Source organism: Varanus komodoensis, unplaced genomic scaffold (genome assembly GCF_004798865.1).
Source record: "Varanus komodoensis strain SLA01 unplaced genomic scaffold, ASM479886v1 scaffold55, whole genome shotgun sequence".
Taxonomy (NCBI): Eukaryota; Metazoa; Chordata; class Lepidosauria; order Squamata; family Varanidae; genus Varanus; species Varanus komodoensis.
The window spans coordinates 5,400,578-5,424,688 of record NW_025336157.1 but is presented as its reverse complement, the minus strand read 5'-3'; the positions used below and the strand labels follow the sequence as shown (position 1 = coordinate 5,424,688).

The following is a 24,111-nucleotide window of genomic DNA, read 5'->3' as shown; positions in this document are numbered from 1 at the left end:
GCAAAAACAACAATACATTTTACAAGGTAAATTGGTGTCCCGGTTTTGCAGGGACTGGCAGGGTTACCTTGTTAAGATGAATTACGAGCATTTTCAGCTCCTTTTCCAGGCCCTCCCGCGTTAATTCTTGGGCAAAGCGAGTTGGGAGCAAAGTATGGATAACTTTTCTCCAGCATAATTCTTGGAGATGCACCCACATGGACGTGGGGTAGGGGGCATACAATGCCCACTGGGTGATGCAGCTGCTGCTGCCAGGCCGTTTAACTTCCGATCATTGTAATGATCGATACAACTCCACCCACACACGGTAGTAGGTCCCAGGGTCACCCAAGAGACGCACGCCCTCCAAAGTGTGCTTGGGATATAATGCCAGAAATGGCAGAAGGGAGCCAGTCTGGGGCGTTGCAAGGCTGGGAGACGTTCCAAGGGTGAATCGCTCCCTTAGGACCAGCTTCCTCTCTCCATCACCTTAACAGTGTCCCTGTAGATGCAGACCAAAAAGCTCCATCCACTGATCTCAGGAATTTACTTCTGCTCTCGGGAAATGGGACTCACACGAGCTCCCAAGAAAATCCCGACCCGATTTAATAGGGCTGTTATGGCCTTCCTTTCCTCCCAAACTTAATTGCATAATTATCTCCTTCTGGTTGTCCTATTTGTTTCCTAAGCCTCCTTTGGGTTTCTTCTGCTTGTTTGCTCTCAGCCGGACAGCAGGAAATGCCCTGGTTTCCATATGGGTTGGGGGGGGGGGTCATTTTACAGTCAGGAGTGGTGGTTGTGGTGGATTTTGAAGTGCATAACACATCAGGGTGGTCCACATGACCATGTCCTTCAAGGGAGACCCAGAGCCACACCCTGCAGGAGAAATCCACAGCCAGAGCAGTGACAGATAGATCAAGCCTCCATACACAAAAGCAGTGTACCACTGAATACCATTTGCTGATTGGCAACACCTGGAGAGCCCCTGTGACTTCCAGTCCCTGCTCAGAAACACCTGGCTGGCCACTGCGAGAAGCAGAAGGGGGAACTGGAGGGACCTTGGGTCCAAGAACGCAACTTGGCTTGCTGGCACGAGTCATGCGTCTCAAGCCTGTTGCCTGTTTTTCCCCAAGGCAGGCCTGTTGCGTGCTGCAATTAGGAGCTGAGGGAGATGCAATGAGGTACACTGTGGACAGAAGAGCCTGTTTCACAGCCCGGGATGGTGCCAGAAGTGATGGGTCCAGACTTGGTGGCCCTTCTGCTCCTGGTGGCTGGCCACACACCGCTCAAATTGCTTTCCTCCGCTTTCAGATTGCCAGCAGCCACCTGCCATGGAGACGCCCCTGGAGAAAGCCTTGGCCACGCTGGTGTGCACGTTCCACAAATACTCGGGGAGAGAGGGGGACAGGTTCACGCTCAGCAAGGCGGAGCTGAAAGAGCTGGTCCGGAAGGAGCTTGTGCTGGGAGAGGCAAGTGGAGCTGAAGATGGGGGGGCTGTGCTTGGGGGGCACAGGAGGCTGGACCCCTAACCTTTGGGGAAGGAACTGTGGCCCTTAGTTGTCGTCAGCTCGCGAAGGTCCCAGGTCCCATGCAGGGCGTGCTGAAGTGAGACCGGCCAAAGCTCCTGTCCAAAACCCTCGAGAGCAGCTTCGTGTCTGTGTCAAAAGGAGCTAAGAAAGTCCAATGGACAGACTGGGCTGAAAAGTCTGTTTACGACAGCTCTTTATTCAGAGCCATAGGGACTAGAATCTTGCCTCGTTTTAGGGGAAGGGCCAAAACTCAGGAGGCCTGCCACAACCGCACACCCAAAGCTGCTGCCACCTTCCTGCCCGCCAGGCACAGCTGCCACCTGGTTGCTGGTAGATCCATGGCCAGCCTTTGGAAGCCCTGCAAGAAATCAGCTGTGGAACATTCGGGACATCCTTCCTTCTCTCCCTCCTCTCTCCCCATTTCTTTTTTCCCTTTGTCCTCCTCTTTCCCTCCTTCAGTCGTTTCTCTACAGTCTGCAGTTTTCTATCTACCAAGTCGTGAGTGGAGCCGGCTGGAGCCGGGGGTCAGACTAGATGGCCCGGGAGACCCCTTCTGACTCTGTTTTTATGTATCTAACCTTCCTTCTTCCCATCTCTCTCTCTCTCTTCCCCCCTTTTTCCTCCCTGTAGTTTACGAGGGAGGCCAAAGAAAGAAAAAGCACAGTGTAGAGTCCAGCATGAATTTTCACCCCGTTTCTTCCTCACCTTCCCACTCTTTCCCATGCAGAAAATAAAGGACAGCGGAATCGACAAGCTGATGGAGACCTTGGACAAGAACAATGACAAGGAAATTGATTTCAAGGAGTACACAGGCTTCCTCTCTTCCCTTTGCATGACCTACAATGATTTCTTCAAGCAGGATGTTCAATAGGGTTGGCGGGAGGCCTCTTGCAAGGGGTGGCCCGTTTGGAACTGGTTGGCATCGTCCAGAGTTGGCGTCAGGCAAAATCCAATAAAGGGCACACTCTCCAGAAGCTACAAAAGATGACTAGTCTTGTCTGCGTGCCAGGAAGCGATCGTACTGTCTGATGCAAACCTTCCTCTTTGAACAGAAGCCCTAATAAGCATGCACAGATTTCTAGATTTGCATGTCTGAAATGCTGGAGCAAAAGTGGTTGAGAGAAAAATGCTCCGTGTGCAGTACAGTAAACAAGGGCTGGGCACAAACGCCAAATCACAGGGTGTCACACGCAGAATCCAGGCTAGAATTAACAAAGGCTTGCGAACACTGCCCCAACTTTTTCCACTGATGAGGCTTGCCCCAGGGGAAGGGAGAAGTGGACACGAGAACCTCCCTCGTTGCTGCTCGCCCAAAATCGGCTTCGACTCTATCCTAGGAATGGCTGTGGAATTTCACAGCTGTGTATGGATGCCAAATTTGGCACGTCCCCCTACACTTGAACTCAGGGGTGCAGAAACTTTCTGCCTGAGGGCCAGATGCCTTATCAGAGGGCCTCAGCGTGGGTGGGAGCATACATTCTGGTGGTGGGTGGGACTGAAGGTAAAAGGGGAAGGGAAACATTTGAAAAACTTCCAGCCTATTTTAATCTAAAGTCATTTCTGGTCCATATTAAAGTCTCAGGGGAGTCAACTCAGTCTTTGAAACGGGGCCAGGCACAGGGGGAAAGGCCAGGCAACGGATAGGAAGTGGGGAGATATGTGGCCAGGAAAGGGGCATGGCCGTCCAGGGAACCCCGCAAGGTTGGAATTGGGAGCACAGGGGGCCCAATTTGGCCTGAGTTTTCCTACCCCTCCTTTAACTCCATGTTCAGAGAGGAGATGCTCCGACACCAAGACACACAAGCAGATGCTGGAGGGATTAGCTCCATCCTTTCCACATTCTTAGGAAAAAGCAGAATAGGTAAAAACCATGGAGCGGACCAGGGATGCCTGCATTTTGAGACGCGGGGAAGCAGGGGGCCGTCAGAACCTCTCCTTGCAACAAAGCAAAAAAATCAAAAATAGGTTGCGAGAGACTTTGCGATCGTGCTGTTTCCACGCAGCTTGCAAGTTAACAGCAGACAGACGAATCCAAAAAGTTGGATTCAGGGTCTTCCCTGTGGAGTTTCCCCCTTCCTTCTTCTCCAGTCCCCCTTGCCACCGCCTTTTAGAGAAACGAAATCTGGGCGGCAACAAAATGAAGGAAACGCAACTGGAGGTTGCAAAAGGATGAGAAAAAGCGAAAGAGAACTGGGGGAGTAAGAAAGCAGCTGGAAGCAGGGAGGGAATGACATTCCAGGGGAGAGGAAACGACATGAAGCAGCAAGGGAAACAGAGACAAAACATTAATGGAGAGAGGAGTTAAGTTTCTCCCCCTTAGGGCTGAACGGGGAAAACATCCCACCGATGGGTGGAAAGGTTTGCAAGCTGAGCTAACACGAATCAATAAAGGTGGGGTTTGGAAGATGTGGGCATGGCTTTGGGATCCGATCAGGTGACTTCTGGGGGCGCCACCTCGCCTATAAGTCCGGGCTCCAAGTTCGTGCTGGCTCACAGCTCGGCTTCTCCAGCGGCCCAGCATCTCTCTCTCTCCGTGCGGTAAGTTTCCTTATAATGATCCCCGCCCCGCTTTCTTCTCTTCAGTTCCTTTCTTTCCAAAACTTGGGGCCACTCAAGGATGGGGATGATGGGCTCACTCCCCATCTCACAGTAATAGTAAAAGGGGGGGGGCATGAAGGCTGCAACCCAACTCGTCCTTTTCCTGGGAATCAACTCTGTTGAATAGAAGGGGTCTTACTTTTGAATAGACATTAGAACTTGGAAGATCCCACTGGACCAGGACCTTCTAGTCCAGTGATCTGCCCACCCCCTGGCCAACGAGCTGTCCAGGGGGACCCCCCCCCCCCGCTCCATGCACAGGCCTATTCTGATTCTGGAAGCTGTGCCTTTTCATGAGGACTAGTAGCACAGATAGCTGCGGTTGCCGCCGCCACCGTCTCTTCCTGCCTAATCCCCTCTGCAGCTCTCCTAAGACATGCCTGTCACTCTTTCTTGCGGAAGGGAATCCCATGCGGTTCATTCTGTGTGGGATTCAGGAGGCCTTGCCTTGGATTTGTCCGAAAGCTCCCAAGAGGTGCGAGGCTGGACTGCCACAGCTCCGCCATGCCCTCGATTACTCGCCTCCTGCCTCCCCTCCCCGGCTTCCGCTTTATCCCCACAGGCACAAGCCTTTTCACAATAGGTCTACTCCCAAGTAAGCCCATTGAGTTCCATAGTCCCAAGGGACTCCGTGAAAGGACTACAAGGCGATCGGCACAAGCCCATCAGCCTTCCCTGAACGAAGCCCCCCGGAAAGTGTCAGACTAGGACTTCCATCATCCCCAGCCATGTTGCTGGAGTCGGAGTCGGACACATCTCAAGGATGCTCCGTTGGGGAAGGCTGACACTTGTCCACGCAGGAGTAACTCTCGTTTTCAACGGGGCTTAGTTGCAAGTGTGCCTCGGAGGAATCCACGTAGGCTGGGCAACCCTAAACTTAATCCAGATGGGGTCCTTATGGGATTTACTCGCCTACCTGCACGGGACTGGCACCTCCGCCCAGTTCTGGCCACGTCTTCCTTTTCCCTCCAGGGAAGGCTACGATCCCCTTGCCTTCCAGAACTTGCCGGTTTAGGATGAGTTGCCTCTGAGCATGCGTAGAGTACCTTTCCCCGCCTCACTTTTCCTCCCACAGCGCTCCGGCTGTGCCCCCCCCCGCCCCTAAATAGCTCCCTGCATCACGCCGCTTCTGGCCAACTGGGCAAGATCGCCCCCCCCCCGCGCGCTTTTCCCGTGTGGGGCTGGTGGGGCCCCAATCTCCCAGTCCTTTCCCCTCAGGCAAGCTCGCTGGGGGCCGGGGGGGGGGGCGCCTGCCACCCACCCACCGACCGGGCCACCGACTCTCCGGCCCCCTCGCGCCCCCTGCTGGGGACGCCCGGGACGGCGCCGCCCGCTGCCCGGGGCCGCGCATGGCGGGGGGGGGGCTCGGCCTTGGGGGCCCCCCCGCCGAAGCTACCGCACGGGGTGTCGTGAGAACGCAGCGAGGCGGCGGGACGGGCGGCCACCGTGTCCCTTAAGAGCAGAGAGGGGCCCGTGCAATTGCAAACTAGGCCTGTGCAATCGCGGGGGGGGGGCGGCGGCGTGTGCCCCCCCCGACAAGGCGGGCTGCTTGACGACGCCCGAGCGCCCTTGGGTGCTGCGGGAGCCGGGACGCCCCTTACCTCGCCTGCGATGCCCCGCGGCCGCTGCTCGCGTCGCGTCGTGTCCCCCCCGCGCCTTTCCGCATCCCCGAGAGGCAGACATGTACGGCGGAGAAGCTTTGCCTCCCCTCCTCTGCGGGGGGGGGGGGGGGGCCTTTAACCTGGGCCAGGTGCAGGGCAGCGTCACCCGTCACGTTGCCTTCCACCTGCAGCTATTAAGCCTGGAAATGCGGAGCAAAACGGGGGCGGGGGGGAGGCAGAGGGAGCAGAGGCGCCTAGTAGTCACAGACCCCACTGTGCTCCATGGGGCGGGGGCTTCCCCATGGCGCACTTTTCCCTGATGGTTTGTCCCCTGAAGAGTGGGGCAGGGCCCCACCTCTGCAGGGAAGGGGGCAGGGAAGGCTGCTCTCTTTACCAGCTGCGACGTTTCCCCAGAGCGCCTGTCACTGGGCCCCACTTCGCCTGAGCGCCAGACCCATCTTATGGGGGTGAGCCTAGACTGGGGACGCACAAATCCTGCCCACCTTATGCACCAAAATTGAAGCATCCACACGCAAGAGGACTGGAGAAAGTGCAGTTTGCTCGGGGGGGGGGGGGAAATGTGGAAGCCTTGGGGCTCGGTGGCGATAAGGCGGCAGGGGTGCCAAATCGCCGGGGGAAGAAAGGGGGATGGAATGAAGCCCCCTAAGGCGGGCTTGGCTGGGTTAAAACCCTGAGCAGGCAACCCAGAGCGACAATATTTACTTGCAGCTCTCCCAGCTATAGCTACGAATAAACAGAGGGGATTAGGAAACACAGACAGACGCAAAGATACACAAAAACTGCCCCTCTCTCTGTTTGAAGCCAAACAATGACCAAGCCCAGAAACAAAAGCCCCCCAGACAATGCAGCCGGTTCCCGGGCCTTCAGACAGAGGACAGGGCTTGTAAGCGCCGTTTGGAAAACTAACAGGAAATATGGGGGAATTCTGAAAGCTCTGGGGCAGCAGAGCAAGGCCTCCTAGGGTGGAAGCCGTTCCTGCCCAGAGTTCCCCATTCCTACGAACTAGCTCGCGACCCCTGAAGAAGCTGGAATGGTGGGAAAGTGTCCCATTTTCCCAGCATAGTCAGATTGGGAGCTATTCCTCCTTGGGCTCTTTAGACCTATGGGTGTTACAGGTAACCTGTGTCTAGACGGACACACCTAGATCTCATGCGTTGATTTGGAACTGGTCCCCCGCCAAAGTGGAAAACTACCGGTCAGTTCGGCCAGTCTTTAAAGGACCCCTGTTTCCAAAGGACCCACTGCCTATAAAACAGGCTGTATGGATAGGGGAGGGCCTTTAATTTTGGAAAACAAGTCAGGGAGAAAAATTCATGGGGGGCAGTGGCAGGAAAAGCACAGGCGGGCCAAAATCGAGGGGAAGTCGGATGCAGCCGAGATCCTTGGGGCCCTCTTTTTACTGCAGCAAATGCCCCCGGAAAGCAAAGCAGTGGGGCAGAGGCCTCCAAGAGATCCAGGGCCACCCCTACCACCACCTCTGGGCTCTGGGAGCGGCAGATTTTGGGAAGTGGAGCCAGGTGGTGTGGATGGCCAGGGGGGAGTGGATGAAAGCAGCTCAGACGGGAAAGCATTAGGTGTTTTCAGTTAAGTTCCTTCAGTTGCAGCAACCATCTAATTTTGAATACACACGCTCCTTTTCTCTCTGCTGCACATACCGTATTTTTCGCTCTGAGACGCACCTGACCGTAAGACGCACCTAGTTTTTAGAGGAGGGACCCATGGAAAGCTTCCTGAAATCACAGGCACATTCCCCATCACTTCCCCACGGGCTTCATTAAAACACGGGTTGCCATTTGAAAACGCACACCGACCTGTGATTAACAGCTCTCACCTGTGCCGGAGCAGGCGGGCGGGGCAGGGCGCACCGAGCGCATGCCGGCCAGGTGGTGCCACGCGCTGCAGGCGGCCGGCAGCGTCCCGGGCGTCGGGCACACACACATTTGCTCTGTAAGACGCACAGACATTTCCCCTTACTTTTGAGGGGGGGGGAAGTGTGTCTTATAGAGCGAAAAATACAGTAATTAATTTTGTAAAATACCCTAAAATGGCAGGTTTGGAAAGGCTTCTGCCTTTGTGGTTCTGACCCCCGCCCCGCGCCGCCCCGCCCCACCCCACATTCCTTTCATGGCCACAAAGGCCAGGATTAAAAGGGAACACCGTATCACATGGAATGGGATCCAGCCAGTCAGCCTGCCAAGTTAGGAAGCGGGACAACCTGGCGCACCTGTCCCTTCCTTCCATACCGTCACTGTTTTTCGGCGCCAGGCCAAGACCTTTTTATTTAAGCAATATTTTAATAACTGTTATTATTATTGATTGGTTTTAATTTCTACAGCCAGGGTGAATCAGAATTTTATATGCATTTTTATATGCTTATTTATTGTGTTGGAAGCCGTCCCGAGGCTTATGCAAATGGGACGGCATACAAAAACTCCCAATAATAAATACCTTTCCACCTTCTTCAAATTTCTGGGATGAGGAGATGATGATTCATGCCCAGCTTGTGCCTTGATCACGCTCTTCCATGGCCCAACATAAGTATCTTGCAAAATCGTGAGGAACTGCCCTATTAAAACCATCAGGCAAAACCATACTGAGCATCCCTACGAGCCAGCTGAACGCTAGTTCACCTATCAGTCCACACCTTTTCCTAATATTGCAGAAGAGCAATCTATTTTTCTATTTTTAGAAACATTCCCCCCATAGATACAAACCTTTCCTTTTTAAAGTGACCTTCGCAGTCCCGCCTATGGAAATGCTCCTCCCGCTCCTCACATCCCTCGGCTGCCGCTCGAAGACCTCATGATTTAAAATGTTTGAACAAGGGAGGAAGGTATGAACCATGGCGAAAATGGTAGGCGTGTCATGAGCAGAGCTGGGGGTCAGACTAGATGGCCCAGGAGACCCCTTCTGATGCCGTTTCTATGAGAAATGTCTTGTCTTCTCCCCCTGCATCACTAAAGCGTAAACATCGCCACTTTTGCATTTGGTCTTTTCAGATCTACTTCCTGCCTGTCCTTGCAAGATGGCATGCCCACTCGATCAAGCCATTGGCCTCCTGGTTACTATTTTCCACAAATATGCAGGCAAAGAGGGTGATAAAAACACCCTCAGTAAGAAAGAGTTGAAGGAGCTGATCCAGAAGGAGATGACCATTGGACCCGTGAGTATCGAGTGAAGCCAGCCTGTATGGCGACGTTCTCTTCCACACCTTATTCATTTATATGGAAGATAGCCTTGTGGGGACTGACGAGTTGGAGAAAAGTCTTGGATAAAGTGTTTTAAAACAACACACATACACCCCACCCGCCAAATTCCTCTTCTGGTGCTTTTCCCACCATGGGGGAAAAGATGTGGGAATCCCATCTATTTTCTCCCATGAGAAGAGGAAGAAAGTGGAAGCACGTGCAGGGAGAGACGGAAATGCCCTTTTGACCAAGCAGTCACACTGCACACTCGTTGGTAGATTGGTCTGTCTTAATGGGGTGGGTACCAAACCTCAGGCCCCTCTGCAGTTCCCTGAAGGCCCCCCCAGTCCTTCACCTGTTTGGTTTCGCAGCATCTCTGCAGCTTTTGCTCCCTGTTCTGAAAAGTGGAAACGCGTCTCCTGCGGATTAGTTACAGGCACACCAAGCGGGTTTTGTTGAAAGAGTTGGATGGTTTCGGAACCCAAGACTTGGGTCATGGCTACTCACAGAATGCAGTGCCAGAAATTCTCAGAAATGGAACTTGGCCTTCAGACGGCAGGATGTTTAGGGCCGGTCAGCAAGGAAGGAGCAGACATTCAGAGCCCCTCATTTGAGCTGGAATGGGGGTATTCATCTTTAGAACCATGAGGACTAGGAACTTGTGCCAGGAAAACTCTGCCAGCCAGAAGCACCCTCTAAAATTGCCCTTGGATCTTTGCCCACACTTAATTTAAGCGTTCCAGTTGACTGCTTTGTGATTTGAGGTTCTCAGGTTTTTTTAAAAATATTTTTCTTTTCACTCCAGAAATTGAATGACGCAGAGATCCAGAGACTCATGTGCGATCTGGACCGTAACAAAGACGACGCTGTGAACTTTCAGGAGTATGTCACCTTCTTGGGTGCCGTAGCCATGATTTACAACGAAGCTTTGACACAGTAAGCTGGGCCAGACAGCTTGGGAGGTTGTGATCTCGAAAAATGCCTCTATAGATGGTTCCAATATCTAATAAAAATTAAGTTTTGTACAGTTTGGTCGGCATTATGTGTTGCCTTGCCTTTGGGAGCAGAACTGAGGGGGGGAGGTGTGTGGAAGGAAATAAAGGACCAGGTTGTGGCAGTAGAGGCAAAGACACTAAAGATTCCTCCATCTCAGAATCTGCCCCTGCCCCTTACAAATGGTCCGAGATTCCAGCAAGGGTCTCACATTACTGAACACAAAAATACTCCCGACCCAAAAAAGAACTGAAATTAGAACTGCCAAGATCAGCCTGCCCCTAGACAAATCCATGGTACAAGCATATGAATACCATGTACAATCCTGGTCAGTGCCCCCAAAACAGGAAACTGAAGGTTTGGAAATACTGCAAAAAAAGAGCAACAGATGCAAAGGCTGGAGCAGCTTCTCCATCAGGAAAGCTGCCACATCTGGAATTCTTTTGGGTTGAAAAGGGGCAACTGAAGTGAGACATGGTGCCCAGGAATTATGCCTGGAATGGAGAAAGTGGGAAGAATCATTTTTCTATCTCCTAGAACCCAAAGTGGGGGGAACATCCATGAAGCTGACGGGGGAGGCCCAGGGCGGGTTTAAAAAAAGCCCTTCTTCACACAACATATTGCTAAACTAAGGGAATTGCTTCCACGGGACAGCACGGTATTCCCCAATCTGGACGGCTTTGAGGGGACGGGAAACACCCACCGGGGAGGCAGCTGTCCAAGGCGGCTAGTCCTGAGGCTTTACGCTTCCTCCGTAATATGGAGTAGGCCTGTGCATATTAGTTGCTTGGGGATCTTCTGTGGGCGGCTGGTTGGCCATGGCGTGCCTGAAGTGGCTGTGGGTCGAATCCAGCAGCACAGCTCTTCTGTTCCAAAATCTCTCCTTCCGACCTGCAAGGCTTTACTGCAGGATGGAAGAGAGGCCGCCCCGTGAGGTGCCCAGCCTTGCCCGTGCCTCTCCGCATGAGAGAAGCAGAGATGGGAACAGCACTGACAGATCATCCAGCCCCCACAGGCCTCAATGGGGGGGCACTGCTTGACCCCCCCCCCCCAGCAACTTCCTGTAACAGTGTTCTCTAGACAAGCTGAATGCCAGCTCCCGCCAGCTCCAGCCACCGTGGCCAGCGGTCAGTCTGGAGGTCAGCAGGTTACACACAAGACCATGGGCAGCCAGTCCCGAGTCCAAATCCCCCGCAGGTCAGCCATAAAGGTCAGGAGGTGGCCTTTGGCCAGTCCGCCTCAGGTCCAAGTACCTACCTCGCAGGGTTGTTGTGAAGCTGCCCTGAGTTCCTCAGGAAAAGATAGGAAATAAATATTAGTGTAATATACTTCTATAAAGCACAACGGATATATTATTCCACTCCGTAAGAAATGAGCTATATTTAGATCTAATAAGCTCAGTCCACCAAGGGAGACGCAGAGAAGCCCCTTTCACCTGCCTCCCAGGGGAACGCGCTGTCAACAGGAGGCTAGTGCTGAGCACACCTTGTGTCGCACTGCCGTGAGGGCGAGGCATGCATGCGTGGGCCCTGCTCCATTCCCGCCGGCACCGGGTGGAGACGCTGCTCCCGTCGCCGGTTCTCTCCCCGCCCCGCCCCTCTCGATCGCATTTCCACTTCCAGAATTTCGGACCGGGCTGCTGTGTCTCCGGCACCAATTGCTGAGCATCATGGAGGGAGACGAACACATTCTGCGGTTGCACGAGGGAAGCAAGCTGCGCTCCCCAAGTCTGAAATCGTGGCTGCTCCGGATTAAGGACTGGCACCCACCTGAGGCAGGGAGAGAGGGAAGCTGCAGCACCGCCACACTGCCCATCTCTGAAGCCTTTCCCAGCCAGGACTTCAATTTCCATCTGCCACAACAGGGCTCGGAAATGCTACCTGCTGTTCCTCAAAGCCCTGGGTGGGGGGCGGGGGGAGTCCACCGAATCACAGATGGGCCAACGTTAGTCCTGGCACTCAGGCACTGATCCTCAGTCACTGGTTAAGCCGTCGGCAAACCGTTTGTCCGCAGGTCATCTCAAACGTGGTCAAGCCACCCCTGAATAACAGGGAAATGGGTGCGATGGAGGGAGTCATGGGAAGAACCCCACCCCAAAAATACCTTGGGGGGAAAGCCCTAACGCGCGTGAATCTGAAAAGAAGCTTGATGAATTCTAGAGAATGTGCAGTGAGCGGGGAATATTGAGCGACAGCTAACAGAAAACCAGGTGGGGGACACACCTGGACATGTGCCGGCTGGAACCCCGAACAGGAACACCTCGTGCTGCAAAGCCCCCTTGTTGGAACAGGAGGTGAAAGGAAGCCTGCCAAAATTCATCCTGCTGGCCACTGGCTTCGACGGAGGGTGAGGTTACGGCAAGCAGGTTCTAGTGGCACCACCAGCCCCAAAACCCACATCCAAGGGCCCTCGGTGGGACCATTTCTGGGGGGGGGGGTGCTGGACACACTGCAATTCCCCCGTCCCACAACTTGACAATGCCAACGGAAAGACGAGGCCCTGCAGCTTTCAAGAGCCTAGCAGGGTTCCTGGCAAAGGATACCAGATGCTGAGCTTCTGAGACACATCTGGATAGTCGCCTCTTTCTTAAAAACGGGGGGGGGGGGAAAGAGGGGCAGGATGGACCCTTAGCCCCAATCCAGCGGGGCCGTTCCCAGATCCCTAGAGTCCTACCCGCCCAACTTACTCACCCAGAATCACACAATACAGTAACTCTAAAATTTCATTATAATTAACATATATTTTAAAAAATAATAATAAAATCACTCTGGTTTGCCTCCTCCCTAGTGGGGGGGGAGGGGGCCAGTGGGCAAGGAAGGGGGCCAAGTGCCCTGCCCACATTCTTCCTCTTTGCCCGCCCCCTCCCACCCCCAACTCAAGCTCAGATACTGGACTTGACTCCACAAAAGATAAGAATGCAAAGTTACAAGTGCTTTACAAGAGACGCCCCCACTTCCTTCTCCAACTCCGCCCGCCCCCCAAGTACATGGCAGTCCAAGAGGAGGGAGGGATAAGGAGAGAGGGAGGCGTTATGTACAGATTCTCTTTAAAAAACATGATTAGGCAAAGAAATAAAAGAACCACGAGCTTCGCGCCCGCCTTCCCTCCTCCGCACACTCGCCTGGCTCGGCACACTACCACGATGATCTCGCTAGCTATCGGTGCAGGTGGAAATATACACAGGAACAAACGCAGGGCCCACGGCTGGGACTCTGGGCAGCAGAGACCTGCCTCGGACACACACGAACACCCGTCCCTCGGATCAAGGGGGGCAGAAGGCTACTCCCGGATCCAGTCCATCTTCTCTCTCTTGCATCCCGGAGGGCTTTGGACACCCCGCATCGCTCTCCTGCAGCGTCCGGCCCCTCCAAGCGACCCGGAAGCACCTCCCCGGCGCGGGGCTGAAGAGGGGCATCCACCCCCTGCCCAGTTCCTCCCCGGTCCTCCGCAGCCTGGGCTCGCGGCTGCTTTTTGCCGAGTTTGGCCCAGAATGTCTGGAGAGGTTTCGCCAACGCCTCGGGGAGGCCGTGGCCACGCACAGCCCCTGCTCCCAGAGTCCCTGCGTGGGGAGCGGGAGCCTGGCTCTTGGGTCTCCCCCGGGCCTCCCTGCCAGGCCGGGGGTTCTCGGCACCGCGTGCCCCTGCCTTCACTGGAGCCGGTCTGTGCGGAAGGAGTCCTCGACGGCCGGGTCGGTCAGCAGGGCGTAGGGGTCGCTGAGCATGTGGAGCCCGTCCAGGGTGAGCGGCTCGATCTTCAGGTCCTCGTCGAGACCCAGGGCGGAGGAGCCCATCTCGAAGCCAGGCATGCCTGCCAAGACGGTGGCAATCTCCTTGGAGATCCCTGGGGGGGAGTCCCCTGCGGGGGGAGAGGGGATCAGGCCTGGGGGCTCCCGCAGGATTCTTCGGGCAGCGGGACCATCCCTCTGCCGTCACTCCGGCTTGCAAGGCCCGCCTCTCAGAAAAGGCCCCACAGTGGGGGAGGCCAACCCGGCCAGAGCAGCGGCAGGCTCGGCTTGGGGGCTCGCTGCCCCTGCTCAGCTCCGAGGCCGGTGCGCCTCCTTCAGCAAAGACCCCCCGGAGAGGAACTGCCCGTCCAGTCCTGGGACAGACAACGAACAGCCCGGTCTCCGTACGAGGCCCCATTGGATATCCAGAAGCCACTTCCAGTCCCCAGCACAGAGAGAGAGGAAGAGCTGGGCCCTCCGGCTTTGGCCTACATGTCCCAGCAGCTCCGGCAGCAGCGGCCAATGCTCAGGAATCACGGCACTGGCAAGCAAGGATACATGGAGGGCCCCGGGGGACCCGCCCCCTGCAGCAAACAGTTCAGGTACAGACCTGCCTAATCTGGCGCCCCCAGAATGGGGTGGAGGGTGATTCCCAGCACACCCCTGGCCAGCATCCGAGAGTGCCGGGCTGGGGGAGACGGTTTTCCCCCCAAGCTTTCCCCCAACTGCCCTGTGAACATGGGCCGGGAGCCACAAGGCCCACCCGCACTGGCTTTTGGGGGAGGCGGGTGACAGTTCCCCCCTTGTCCCCTTCCAGCTCTCCGTTACCTGTGAGAATGATGTTGGGGACGGGGCCGTGGCGGCTGCAGTTGTTCAGGTTCTGGCGGTTGAGCAGGTGTGGGTCGTGAGTGCTGCCACTGCCCCCAGTGCCGCCGCCGCCGCCCCCACCCCCCGACTGGCCCACGCTGTCGCCTTGGGAGTAGTTTAAGGCACCCAGGTCGTCCGTGAAGGTGTTGCTGTTGAAAGCGAAGCCTCCAGACATGTTCTCTACGAAGTTGTACTGATCGAACTGCAGGGAAAGGAAACAGCCCGGGGCGTGAGCGGGTTGTAAGCCCTGCCGTTTTCCAGCATTTTACCTGGAGGCGACCAGAAACATGCAGGCGGGGGGGGGGGGGGGCGCAAGCCCAGGTGTCACCTTTCCTTTCCTTTCATGTAAGGTAAGTGGAGCCCAGCTGGGTCAGAGAGAGCAGCATTTTGTTAGCATACTGGCCAACTAGCTGCCTGTGGAAAGTGGGACAGGGGTGCCACGGCACCCTCCCGCCCATGTTCCCCAGCAATTAGTATGCCGAGGCACACAGCCTCAAAGATTTCCTCTCGGCGGCCAAGATCTCTGCCCTCCCCGTTTAGTTAAAGAAACGGCAGGTCCAGGGGCTTCCTCCTCCTCCTCCTCCTCATGGCTACACAGAACCTCTACATCCAACAACTGTTCCCTCCTGGAAATTCGTAGCTGGTGAGTGACAGCAGGAAAACTCCGACATGAAAATTCTCCATGTGAGCTAAACGGATCTCGCCTGTTGCTTTCCTCTTCCCCCCCCAATCCCCTTTCCTCTTGTGCTGTGCCGTTAAGAGCACCGGCCTGCAGGCAGCCACTGCCTCACCCTGGGAGCCCTTCTGGTTGAAGGGGTAAAGGTGGGGATTTGCTAACAAAATCGCTTTCAGCTTGGCCATAGCGGGGGGGAACAGGGTGCTGGAGAAGAGAGCTTGCCGGGGGAGCCCAGTGCAGTCCGAGGAGGGCCGCCGCGCTCACGCTGTACTCACGCTGCCCAGGCCGAAGTCACCCAGCGGCTGGCCGAGCTGGTGCTGGAGCATGGAGTTGGACGGGTACTGCGCCGGGTAGGGGCACGGCGTCTGCAAGGGCTGCGGCTGCTGGCGGACTTGAGGGGGGCCGCCCGCCCCTCCTTGCCCCTGGTGGAGGGGCTTCTGGCCCTGCTGGAGGTGCAGACCGGGCTGGCTGTAGGGGTACGGAGGGAGCCTCTGGTCGGCCGGCAGCTTGCTGGTGTCCAGTGGCACCCCCTGGAGGGGGGAAGAAGAACAGCACGGCGGGGAGCCCCAATCAATGTGAGGCCACGGCTGCGACACCAGGGCTCCCCCTGCTCCCAAACACCCCCCGGAGGCCAAGTCCCCGCAGGGAGGAGAATGAGGTGGGGGTGCGGGAGGTGCCATGCTGGGCCATTTTCGGACACTTCCCAGGGGGGGCTCCCCCGCTACCCACGAGGAGGCGGCACGCAGCAGGAACGCCCTTCCCGCCTTCCCTTCCTCACAGGAATCTTGTTTTACAGGATGAGCAGCATTCAGAGCACTTCTTTCCCCCACAGTGCAAAGTGGCACCTGCGTGGAGGACTCTACCACGGCTTTTATGCGGCAGGTAGAGCCCAGCCTCAAAGGGACTTGGGCAGGGAAAGGAGAGGCCGGCCAGGGCCAGCTCGACAGCCCCATCTAGTGGAGATGTGTCAGAGTGCGCATTTTATCCCAAAGGCCCGGCTTGGAGGCTCCGCGGGGGGAGCCGAGGGACCTGATGGACAGCCCCACCCTGCTCAGGAGCAGCTGATCTTTTGGTCCAGAGGTTCCCGAATGAGGAAGGGCTTCAAAAAGTGATCGGACAGCGCGAAACGCAGCCCGGGAGATGTGCCGATGCGCCCTGGGCACTGGCAAGGTCCGGAGCCTCTCCTGTCGGATGGGAAGCACACTTCGCCCATCGACCCAAAGCTCCACTCGGACGGGCCTGGCAGTCGGCTGAGCGACACACCGAGAGGCGCTGGAGGGCACCCTGGAGAACAGCCTTCCTCTCAACCAGCCTTCCCCAACCTGGCAGCCTTCACAGGCATTTGGCCCGCAACTCCCAGAATCCCCACCCAGCAGGGCCACCCGGGAATTCTGGGCGTCGCAGTGAACGTGCGTCTGGAAGGAACAAGGCTGGGTCAGGCTGCAAAGAGCTCGGCAGAGGAGCTTTCGTGCTCGGTCAAGACACTGGCTCAGGAGCCGGCAATCTCTCCCACATCGGAGGACGGCTCTGACCTCCTGGAATAACTGAGGAAAGTGGGGTGGAGGGAATGGCACCTCGGCCGGGCAAACCCCAGAGGAGTGGCGATCTGCAGTGGCCGAGCGATGGCAGAAATCTTTAATGCGGCTCTGTGTGTTTCAGAAAGCGATTACAAAAGCAGTTCAGAAGCTTCCGAGAATCCCTTTGATTTGATTTCTCAACGCTTTGATTTCTCACACAGATTTGTAAAAGCGTCACACATATGCGCACAGATATATATATTCACAGGCCAAGTTCGCTTTCCACCAGTGGTGGAGGGGAGTCAGGGTGACCAGAGACACAGCATCGGCATCTTTTGATTATGTGGGAGCGCGGCATCGCCTGCCACCCCTTCTGCCTTCTCCAGTTCCTCCGGGCTCCAGTTCCACCACTCCCTCAGTGGCTGGAGAGGAACGGGTTTCCCGAGCAATAATACACAGTTCCCTGTTGTAATGCAAAGTAGTTTCAGGGTGGTCTGAGCTGGAGCGAGCAATTTGGGTCCGTTTACTTGACAGAAAGACCTGCTCCTTGAAAACAGGGGAGAACAGGAGGGTCCGGACTCCAGCGGCAGGGACTCGGGACTGCCGCAATGAGCGCCCACGTCTCAACTTCTGCCAGGCGGCCACTGCTTTCTGCTTTTGGAATTTCTGCCTTTTCCGTGCCAGCAGCGAGTCTGTTCCGAAACACACGGGGCTACCCCTAGATTTCTGCACTCTCTCACCACGGGGGGTCTCCTCTCCTTCCTTGCCTGCCTCTGGTCACGGAGGTCTTGCACTCCGGGCACCTGCCCACCCCGCCCCGTCGTTCCCGCAGGTGGACAGCTGCCTCTAGGAGGAAAGGGCGCGGGCTTTTCCCTCGAAGTGGAAATGAAGATGGAGAAACACAACAGCTAAATCAAAACACACGCGAGAGGCAGTGGCCAAGGAAAGCGCCACGGGGGGCCCGAGAGCGGCCCCCATGCATACCTGTGTGATGGAGGACAATGTGGGTGACATAGTTGGCGAAAACGGTTTTGGGTGCGGCCTTCTCGAGTCTCCGCCCATTGGGAGGGTCAGGGGGCTGAGGGGGACCCTGCGCCGGGGCGAGGCGTTCAGGGGGGCGTAGGAGGCGGCAGCAGAGGGGGCGGCCGACGGGGAGGAGGCGGAGGAGGCGGCGGGGCTGCCGAAGCCGGGCGGCTGGAGGCCGGGGTTGCCGGGGCCGGGCTGGCTGCCGAGAGCGCTGGGGAGGGAGGGGTTGCTGAGGGAGGACGAGAGGGAGGGGTTGCTGAGGGAGGAGGGCACGGAGCCGCCGCTCGGGGAGGAGCGCAGCGAGGGGTTGCTGAGGGAGCCCTGCAGCGAGGGGTTGCTAAGCGAGGACTGGATGCAGGGGTTACTGAGGGAGTTCTGCATAGATGAGCACAGGCCTGTGGGGACAAAAGGAAAACAAAATAAACCGATACGTAAATGGAGGAGAGAATGGGGCGACACACAGGCAGACGGACGGATGGTGCTTGCCCGCGGGGTCGGGATGGGACGTGGCTGCCCGCCCAGGCCCACACCCGGGCAGAATCCGGGAGCAGGGCCGTCCAGGTGGGAAGGGGAAAACGGCCCGGGAAACCGTGAAAGGCCCCCCCCCCCCCGCCCTCCATCAGGACGGGGAAAGAAACCCTCACTTCCCAGAGCAGGACCAGAGGGCTGCACTCGGTGTACCAGGCTCGGCCCTCTGGCCGGGTCAGTCCAACACAACCAAAGGGCCCCCGGTCCAACGCTTCACAGATCATAATCATGGCCCCTGGACTGTGGGGGTTGCCAGTCCTGCCCCACACGTCCAAAAGGCCCCCTCCCCCCAATATCCACCCACCCATCGTTTAAGGTGGTCTTCAGAGAAACCATCAGAGCTCCTGTCACCAACGGAGACCTGGCCCGTGAGAATGTGGGGGCAAGGCCTGTGGGGGCAGCACCCCAATTCTGGAGCTCAGTCACCTCCTAGCTTGAGGCCATGCGCAAGGATTTTTCTTCAGGCTGGCTGCGGATGGGCGACTGGGAAGTGCTTTTGCGCCACTGTCCTCCCGTTCCAAAAAGGGCGAGTGCTTTTTAAACGGATCTGCTCTGGTTTGCTGCCACAGCGGCATCCTGCCTTTGGGCAACGAGGGAATTCGCACGTGCTTCCCATCGAGACCAATGTGCGTTTCACCACTGAGGGGCACCGGCAGAGCACGCGGCTTCTGTCACGGACGGAAATCTCAGGTTCTCTCCAGAAAGGCAGAGCCAGGCCTTCTGGAAATGCACACGCAGGCAGACGTGGCCCCCCCGCCCACCGGAGCCCTCGGCTGACCTTCGGTTCCTGGCCGACACCTGCTCTGCTCCGGGCAGCCTCACCTGAGGAGTCGTAGCCGGGGCCAAGGCCCACGCTGCCGCTGATGCCCAGGTGCGTCAGGGTGCTGGCCAGGTTGCCGGTGCTGCTCCCACCGCTCAGGCTGGGGTACGCCGACTCCTCGGGGTCCAAGGGAGTGGGCAGTGGCGACGGAAAGTGCAGGTTGGTGAGGTCCGGGAGGGAGCCCCCCGTGTTCAGGGCAGCAGGTATCAGAGGCAGGTTGGCAGGCTGGTCCGGGGACGGGAAGATGCTGGGAAGGGGTGGAGGGAACAGAGAGAAGCGTCTCAGGAAAGGGGGGAGCACTCCTGCCCCACTTCCAGGGCAGGGGCCAAATCTGGCCAGGTCAACCCACACACGGCCATGAAGCTGCTGGGAAGCGGCTGAGTGGACAGTGCCGCTTAAGAAGAATCACTTTTCCTAGGTTCTTCTCCATTAAAAGGTAACGGTAAAGGTAAAGGTTTCCCCATGTCATTGAAGTCCAGTCATGTCTGACTCTTGGGGGCGGTGCTCATCCCTGTTTCCTAGCCGAGGGAGCCAGCATCTGTCCGCAGACAGTCTCCGTGGCCGTGTGGTCGGCATGACTAAACACCGAGGTGCACGGAATGCTGCTACCTGCCCACCGAAGTGATGCATTTTTATCTACTTGCATTTGCGTGCTTTCACACTGCAAGGTTGGCATCTCTTTTTCTTCTCCATTACAGGGAAGTAAATCCCCACAGGCAGAAAGCTCCCATGAAACCTATCTCCCCCTCATGAGTTAGCTTTCCATCTAGAAGGGATTTAGGTTTTTAAAAAACATACATAGGAGAGCACTTTTTTAAAAATTAAAAAATAAAATAAATACAGGGTATTTTCCATCTGAAGTCTGGAGGGAGCATGGGGTCTTCTTAAATTACTTTGCTGCATGTGTAAAACATGCCAAATGCTCGCTCTCACGCTGGGAAACCAGACACAGAATGACGGGAGCTGGGTGGTCGTTGTCCCACAGCATTCCCACAACCCTCTGAATACGAAGCATTTTAAAGAAGACAGGGGCTGCATCACGTACTGTATCCCAGGCACCTCGCAGGACCGTGGACGGGCGGATGAAGAGGACAGCTGCTGGAAGAGAAAGATGGCGTCACGGGAAAGAAGCCCGGGGTCACGGCCAGCCCCCCGTTCCCAGCCCATGCATCCTGCCTCCTACGGCAGCCTGCAGCAGCCGGGCTCACTCCAGAAGCCGGTCTCACACATACACTGCCTGAGCGCCATGAGCAGAAGCTGGGAGTGGGCAGGCCTGTGGCAAACACCCATCTTGCAAGGTAGGCCGGTGTTACTGTTGGCATTAGTTTGCTGTGTACCCTGCGCTGTGGCCAAGAAAATGGAACTCTGACCATCAGAGAGAAGCCAAACTTGACAAGACACACGATAAAGCAGATACACCCACAGTCAGACAAAGGGGTTCGCTGCCACAGCCGGGAGAGACGGACCATCCGCTGGGACAGTGTTCGATGAGGAACGGACCAGCCCTTGAGAAGGCTGCCAGTGGCCCCGACAGCCCCCTGCACAGAACAACTGCTTGTGTACGTGGGCAAAGGAGCAGATCTCCAGCGAGCGCCTGGCTGTTACCATGTGGGCAAAATCCTGGGCTGGAGCAGCATCCAGCAGGCCGCTTCCCAGATTCCCAATAAAAACAGGATTATTGCCTGCCCGCTGGAGGCAGAGCGCTAAAGCTTGCCTGCAGCCACTCAGTGGGTGGCATTTTATGCCAGGGTGGCAAATTAGGGGTGTGTGTGTGTGTGTGTGTGTGCGCGCGCGCGCACACATGCACAAACCTGCAAAGTGAGGCACACTCACTTCTATCAAACTTGGGACTCTTTTTATTATTGGCTAGAGAAACGGGACTTCGTATAGACTTAAATATGTTTTTAAGTTACCATAAATGGAAAAAAAAATTGTGGGGGCTGACCCAGCAGGCCCGATGGTTTTGATGCTTGATGTTGTTTTTAGTTTTTCTTTGTTTTTAGGATTATAATTTCAAATAAAACTTATTATTAAAAAAAGGGAGGCACACTCACTTTTTTTGTGGGTGAATGAGATGGGCCAACTTCCCCCCCACTCTCAGCTCAGCTGAAAAGTGTATGATTCTTTAAAGAGTTCTCAGAAGAAGCTTCCTTTCCCACCCCCAAGCTTTTCTGAGAAAGCTCACAGAAGTCCAAGGCTGCCCCATGCCAACTGACCCTCTCCCCACCCCAGATTTGGCTCTTGGCTGAAGAGGAGAGAAGTTTTTCCTTCCTCGGGGGCTCAGGCACCCAAAACAGATTGCCAGGGGTACAAGGTGGGGGAGAGAACAGAATCCTTCTCCGCGCTGAATTTTAGCCTGAACCAGAGAATAACTGCAGGAACCTTTCCCAGCCCAGCACCCTGCCGCTAGACATGCAGCCTGGGGATGATGGGCTGAGAATCCCCTGAATCTAATAGGCATCAGCTTGGGCAGGGCTGTATGAAGAGGTCGCAACTGGTCCTCACGCCCCTGGGAAAGCCTTGGGGCTTCCTGAGGGTTACTCTCCCGAGCCTCGCACACAAGCTCCAACAGGTGTCCCTGGGTTTCCATTTTTACTTTTTGACGCCCATCAGCCACAGCGCCACCTTCAAGACCTCTCTGACGGCGGCAGGCCCCCGCAAAGCTCAAGCGCTTGGACCAGATGCCCCTGCACCCACCTTTTTGGTGTCCCACGGCTTGAGCAAATGCTTGTTGTCCAGGAGACTCTCTTCGATGGAAGGCACTTGGAAAAGAAACACTGTGGGTGGGGGGCAGGGGGGTGAGAAACGGGGGCGGCTCAGGGCCCAGGCGACTCCTGCAGCCTCCCGAAGGAGGGCAGGGGGCAGGAAGCCGCTGGGCTGGAGGGGTGAGCGTGTTGGGAAGGGCAGCACCCCCACCCCACGGGAGAGAAACGGCACCCCCAACATGCACCAGGGTGCCTTCAGGCCAACGGGCTTGGCTTGTCCTCTGCTCTCTCTGCGCAGGACAAGACAAAGGCCAGGCCAGGCCAGGCCAGGCGAAGCTCCCCAGCTTTGCCTGGCCTGGGTTCTGTCCCGAATGGGGGGCAGTCGTGGCGGGCAAAGTGTCCCCGCTGCATGCGGGGGGACAGGCGAGGCCGAGCACCACGAGGAAGGCGCTCGGCTCACAAGGCGAGGCGAGCACACCCAGCGCCAGTGAGTGGGGTGCGTTACCTTTGCTATCCATGTCATTGTCCAGGTAACCTAAAGGGGGAGGAACGAGAGGGGCTTGGAGCGCTTGCATCCCAACCTCAAAGGAAGACAGAGGGGAGTATGGGGGGCGGGCGAATCATCACTCACCAATCTTGCGATTCGGGGGGGGAGCTCCCTGGGAGGGGCCCAGGTAGGCATCCTGTGGGCTGGGGTTCATCACGCTCGTATGCAGGGCAGAGTCGGAATTCGTCCTGGTCGCAAGAGGCGGCAGAGGATTAAAAAACATACCCGTGGAACTGTTGGCCTCCCCAAAGCCAAGACGAATGTAATGCTGGCCATGGAGGCAAGCTGGCGGTGCTGGAGACCCCCCCAAAGGGCACAGCACAGAGAGGCTTCTCTCCGCCCAGCCCCCAGCCAGGTCCCACAAGCACGTCTGGCCATGGCTTTGCCACGCCATCTCCCCAACCTGGCAGCCCCTGGCAAGGCTAAACGAGTTCTAGCTCCTAACTAGATTGAACTGGTGCGGCTGATGACCACGCAAGCATGCACGGGATCCCCAGATCCTCAAGAACGGCGAGGACTCTCCCCGTTAGCAACCTGGGCCCAAAGCAGGGCTGTTCATCACCTTGAAAGCCCACGTGGCTTGGGGCCCAAAATACCCACAGGGGCACTCGCCCCATACTGCCTGCCTGTCCATGACACGGCTCCGTCCCAGACAGTATGTGGGGGAGACGCAGGACATGGATTTCCAAAGGACAGAGCCCTCTCCATGGGCACACCCCAACTTTGGAACACTGGATCTTAACCATGAGCAGCCGACGAACAAGTGGCAAACTTCCCCCCGACACACACACACACACACACACACACACACACACACACACACACACAAAATATTGGGAAGCAAAGAGGGTGTTCTGGCTCCCACTGTATAGTGTCCCCCAGAAAAAAATGTGTGTCTGTGTTTCTGTGCGTATGCAATCATTCAGTTTTTCACTAGTTTCCAAATAATGCAGTTGCACGTGCATTGCAAGAAAATATCACGTTTGTGCCACAAACATTGCACAAACCTACGTTTTCTCCCCCTTTCTTCCAAGCCCAGCCCCGAGCCTGGTCAGGAAGGGGGTGTGGGAGAGCATGCGCCCCGTTCCTGGTGGAAGGAGCTCGAGGCACCCAAAGTGGGCCGTGCTCTTCTCTTCTCCCTCTCCCTCCCTGCCGCCCTCCGCTGCCCTCCCAGTGCTGGATCAATCCCCAGGCCCATCTGCCTCATCTAGCCTTCTGGTTGCACTGTGGATGCCCCAGAGGGAAAGCCAGAGGCAGCTCATAGGCACAGTGGCACCTTCCTATGCCCAGCCTCGCCCTGCCCCCTCCCCAGCGGGGCTCCTGTGCTGCCAAGGAGCAGACAGGCTGGGGAAGGACTCAGAAGGGGTCTCGGGGTGGGGTGGGGATTCAGCGGGATGGAGCAGGGAGAGAGAGAGGAGCTAATGAGTGACGCCCCCGGAGATGGCTTGCCAGCCGGGGCGGGGCAAGAAGCAACCTCTTCCTGCTGCCAGTCCACCTCTGCTAGCTCCCAGAGTTAAAATCCTGCCTTGTGGGACATAGAGGGGGGCGGTGAGCGGCGAGGCAGGGCACGGCGTCACGTGGGAGCCTCCCGCCGGTCCTCAGGGCCCGACAACGGGGGCTTTGTTGCTGGAGCCTGGAGGAGCTGCCTGCGTGCAACAGAGAAGCCTCCGCTTTCTTGTCGGTTGGAGTGAGCACAGGGGGGCAGGACACTGCCAGGATCGCTCTCACAAAAGGGGTGCAAACAGAGGGGGGGGGAGGGGCGGGGCACGAGCCTGGTGGAAGCAGCAGGGGC

General features: G+C 56.8%; 3 protein-coding genes across 7 annotated transcripts in view; 2 read left to right on the top strand and 1 right to left on the bottom strand.

The window, feature by feature from the left end:
• The first annotated feature begins 1,310 nt into the window (after window positions 1–1,310).
• S100A5 (S100 calcium binding protein A5) lies at window positions 1,311–2,395 on the top strand. Its single transcript, XM_044448455.1, has 2 exons — window positions 1,311–1,448; window positions 2,236–2,395. Exons 1-2 carry the CDS (start codon window positions 1,311–1,313, stop codon window positions 2,377–2,379), a joined length of 282 nt encoding a protein of 93 aa, XP_044304390.1. The 3' UTR covers window positions 2,380–2,395.
• A 1,503-nt stretch (window positions 2,396–3,898) lies between these two features.
• Window positions 3,899–9,946, top strand: S100A6 (S100 calcium binding protein A6). Its single transcript, XM_044448454.1, has 3 exons — window positions 3,899–4,046; window positions 8,728–8,891; window positions 9,722–9,946. The coding sequence occupies exons 2-3, from the start codon at window positions 8,754–8,756 to the stop codon at window positions 9,854–9,856; spliced, it is 273 nt and encodes a 90-aa protein (XP_044304389.1). The 5' UTR covers window positions 3,899–4,046; window positions 8,728–8,753; the 3' UTR covers window positions 9,857–9,946.
• A 2,683-nt stretch (window positions 9,947–12,629) lies between these two features.
• The window catches only part of CRTC2 (CREB regulated transcription coactivator 2), a 27,090-nt gene continuing 15,608 nt past the window's right edge, over window positions 12,630–24,111 (bottom strand). The window contains exons 6-15 of one of the 5 annotated variants that reach the window (XM_044448429.1): window positions 22,404–22,507; window positions 22,278–22,307; window positions 21,765–21,844; window positions 20,113–20,165; window positions 19,070–19,314; window positions 17,678–18,114; window positions 15,452–15,706; window positions 14,582–14,702; window positions 14,462–14,551; window positions 12,630–13,764 (exon numbers count right to left, since the gene is read on the bottom strand). In XM_044448429.1, the coding sequence (XP_044304364.1) occupies window positions 13,556–13,764; window positions 14,462–14,551; window positions 14,582–14,702; window positions 15,452–15,706; window positions 17,678–18,114; window positions 19,070–19,314; window positions 20,113–20,165; window positions 21,765–21,844; window positions 22,278–22,307; window positions 22,404–22,507 (1,624 nt within the window). In that variant the 3' untranslated portion in view covers window positions 12,630–13,555. Of the gene's footprint in view, window positions 13,765–14,461; window positions 14,703–15,451; window positions 15,707–17,677; window positions 18,115–19,069; window positions 19,315–20,112; window positions 20,166–21,764; window positions 21,845–22,277; window positions 22,308–22,403; window positions 22,508–24,111 lie in introns of all 5 variants that reach the window. The other 4 variants (XM_044448427.1, XM_044448425.1, XM_044448428.1 and 1 more) reach the window with 4 other exon arrangements.

Bases quoted from the DNA above. Each gene is read 5' to 3' on its own strand.
- S100A5 (XM_044448455.1), top strand. From the start codon at position 1,311: ATGGAGACGCCCCTGGAGAAAGCCTTGGCCACGCTGGTGTGCACGTTC. The intron at 1,449-2,235 runs GCAAGTGGAGCT...TTTCCCATGCAG, and splicing joins AGGAGCTTGTGCTGGGAGAG to AAAATAAAGGACAGCGGAAT.
- S100A6 (XM_044448454.1), top strand. From the start codon at position 8,754: ATGGCATGCCCACTCGATCAAGCCATTGGCCTCCTGGTTACTATTTTC. The intron at 8,892-9,721 runs GTGAGTATCGAG...TTTTCACTCCAG, and splicing joins AGGAGATGACCATTGGACCC to AAATTGAATGACGCAGAGAT.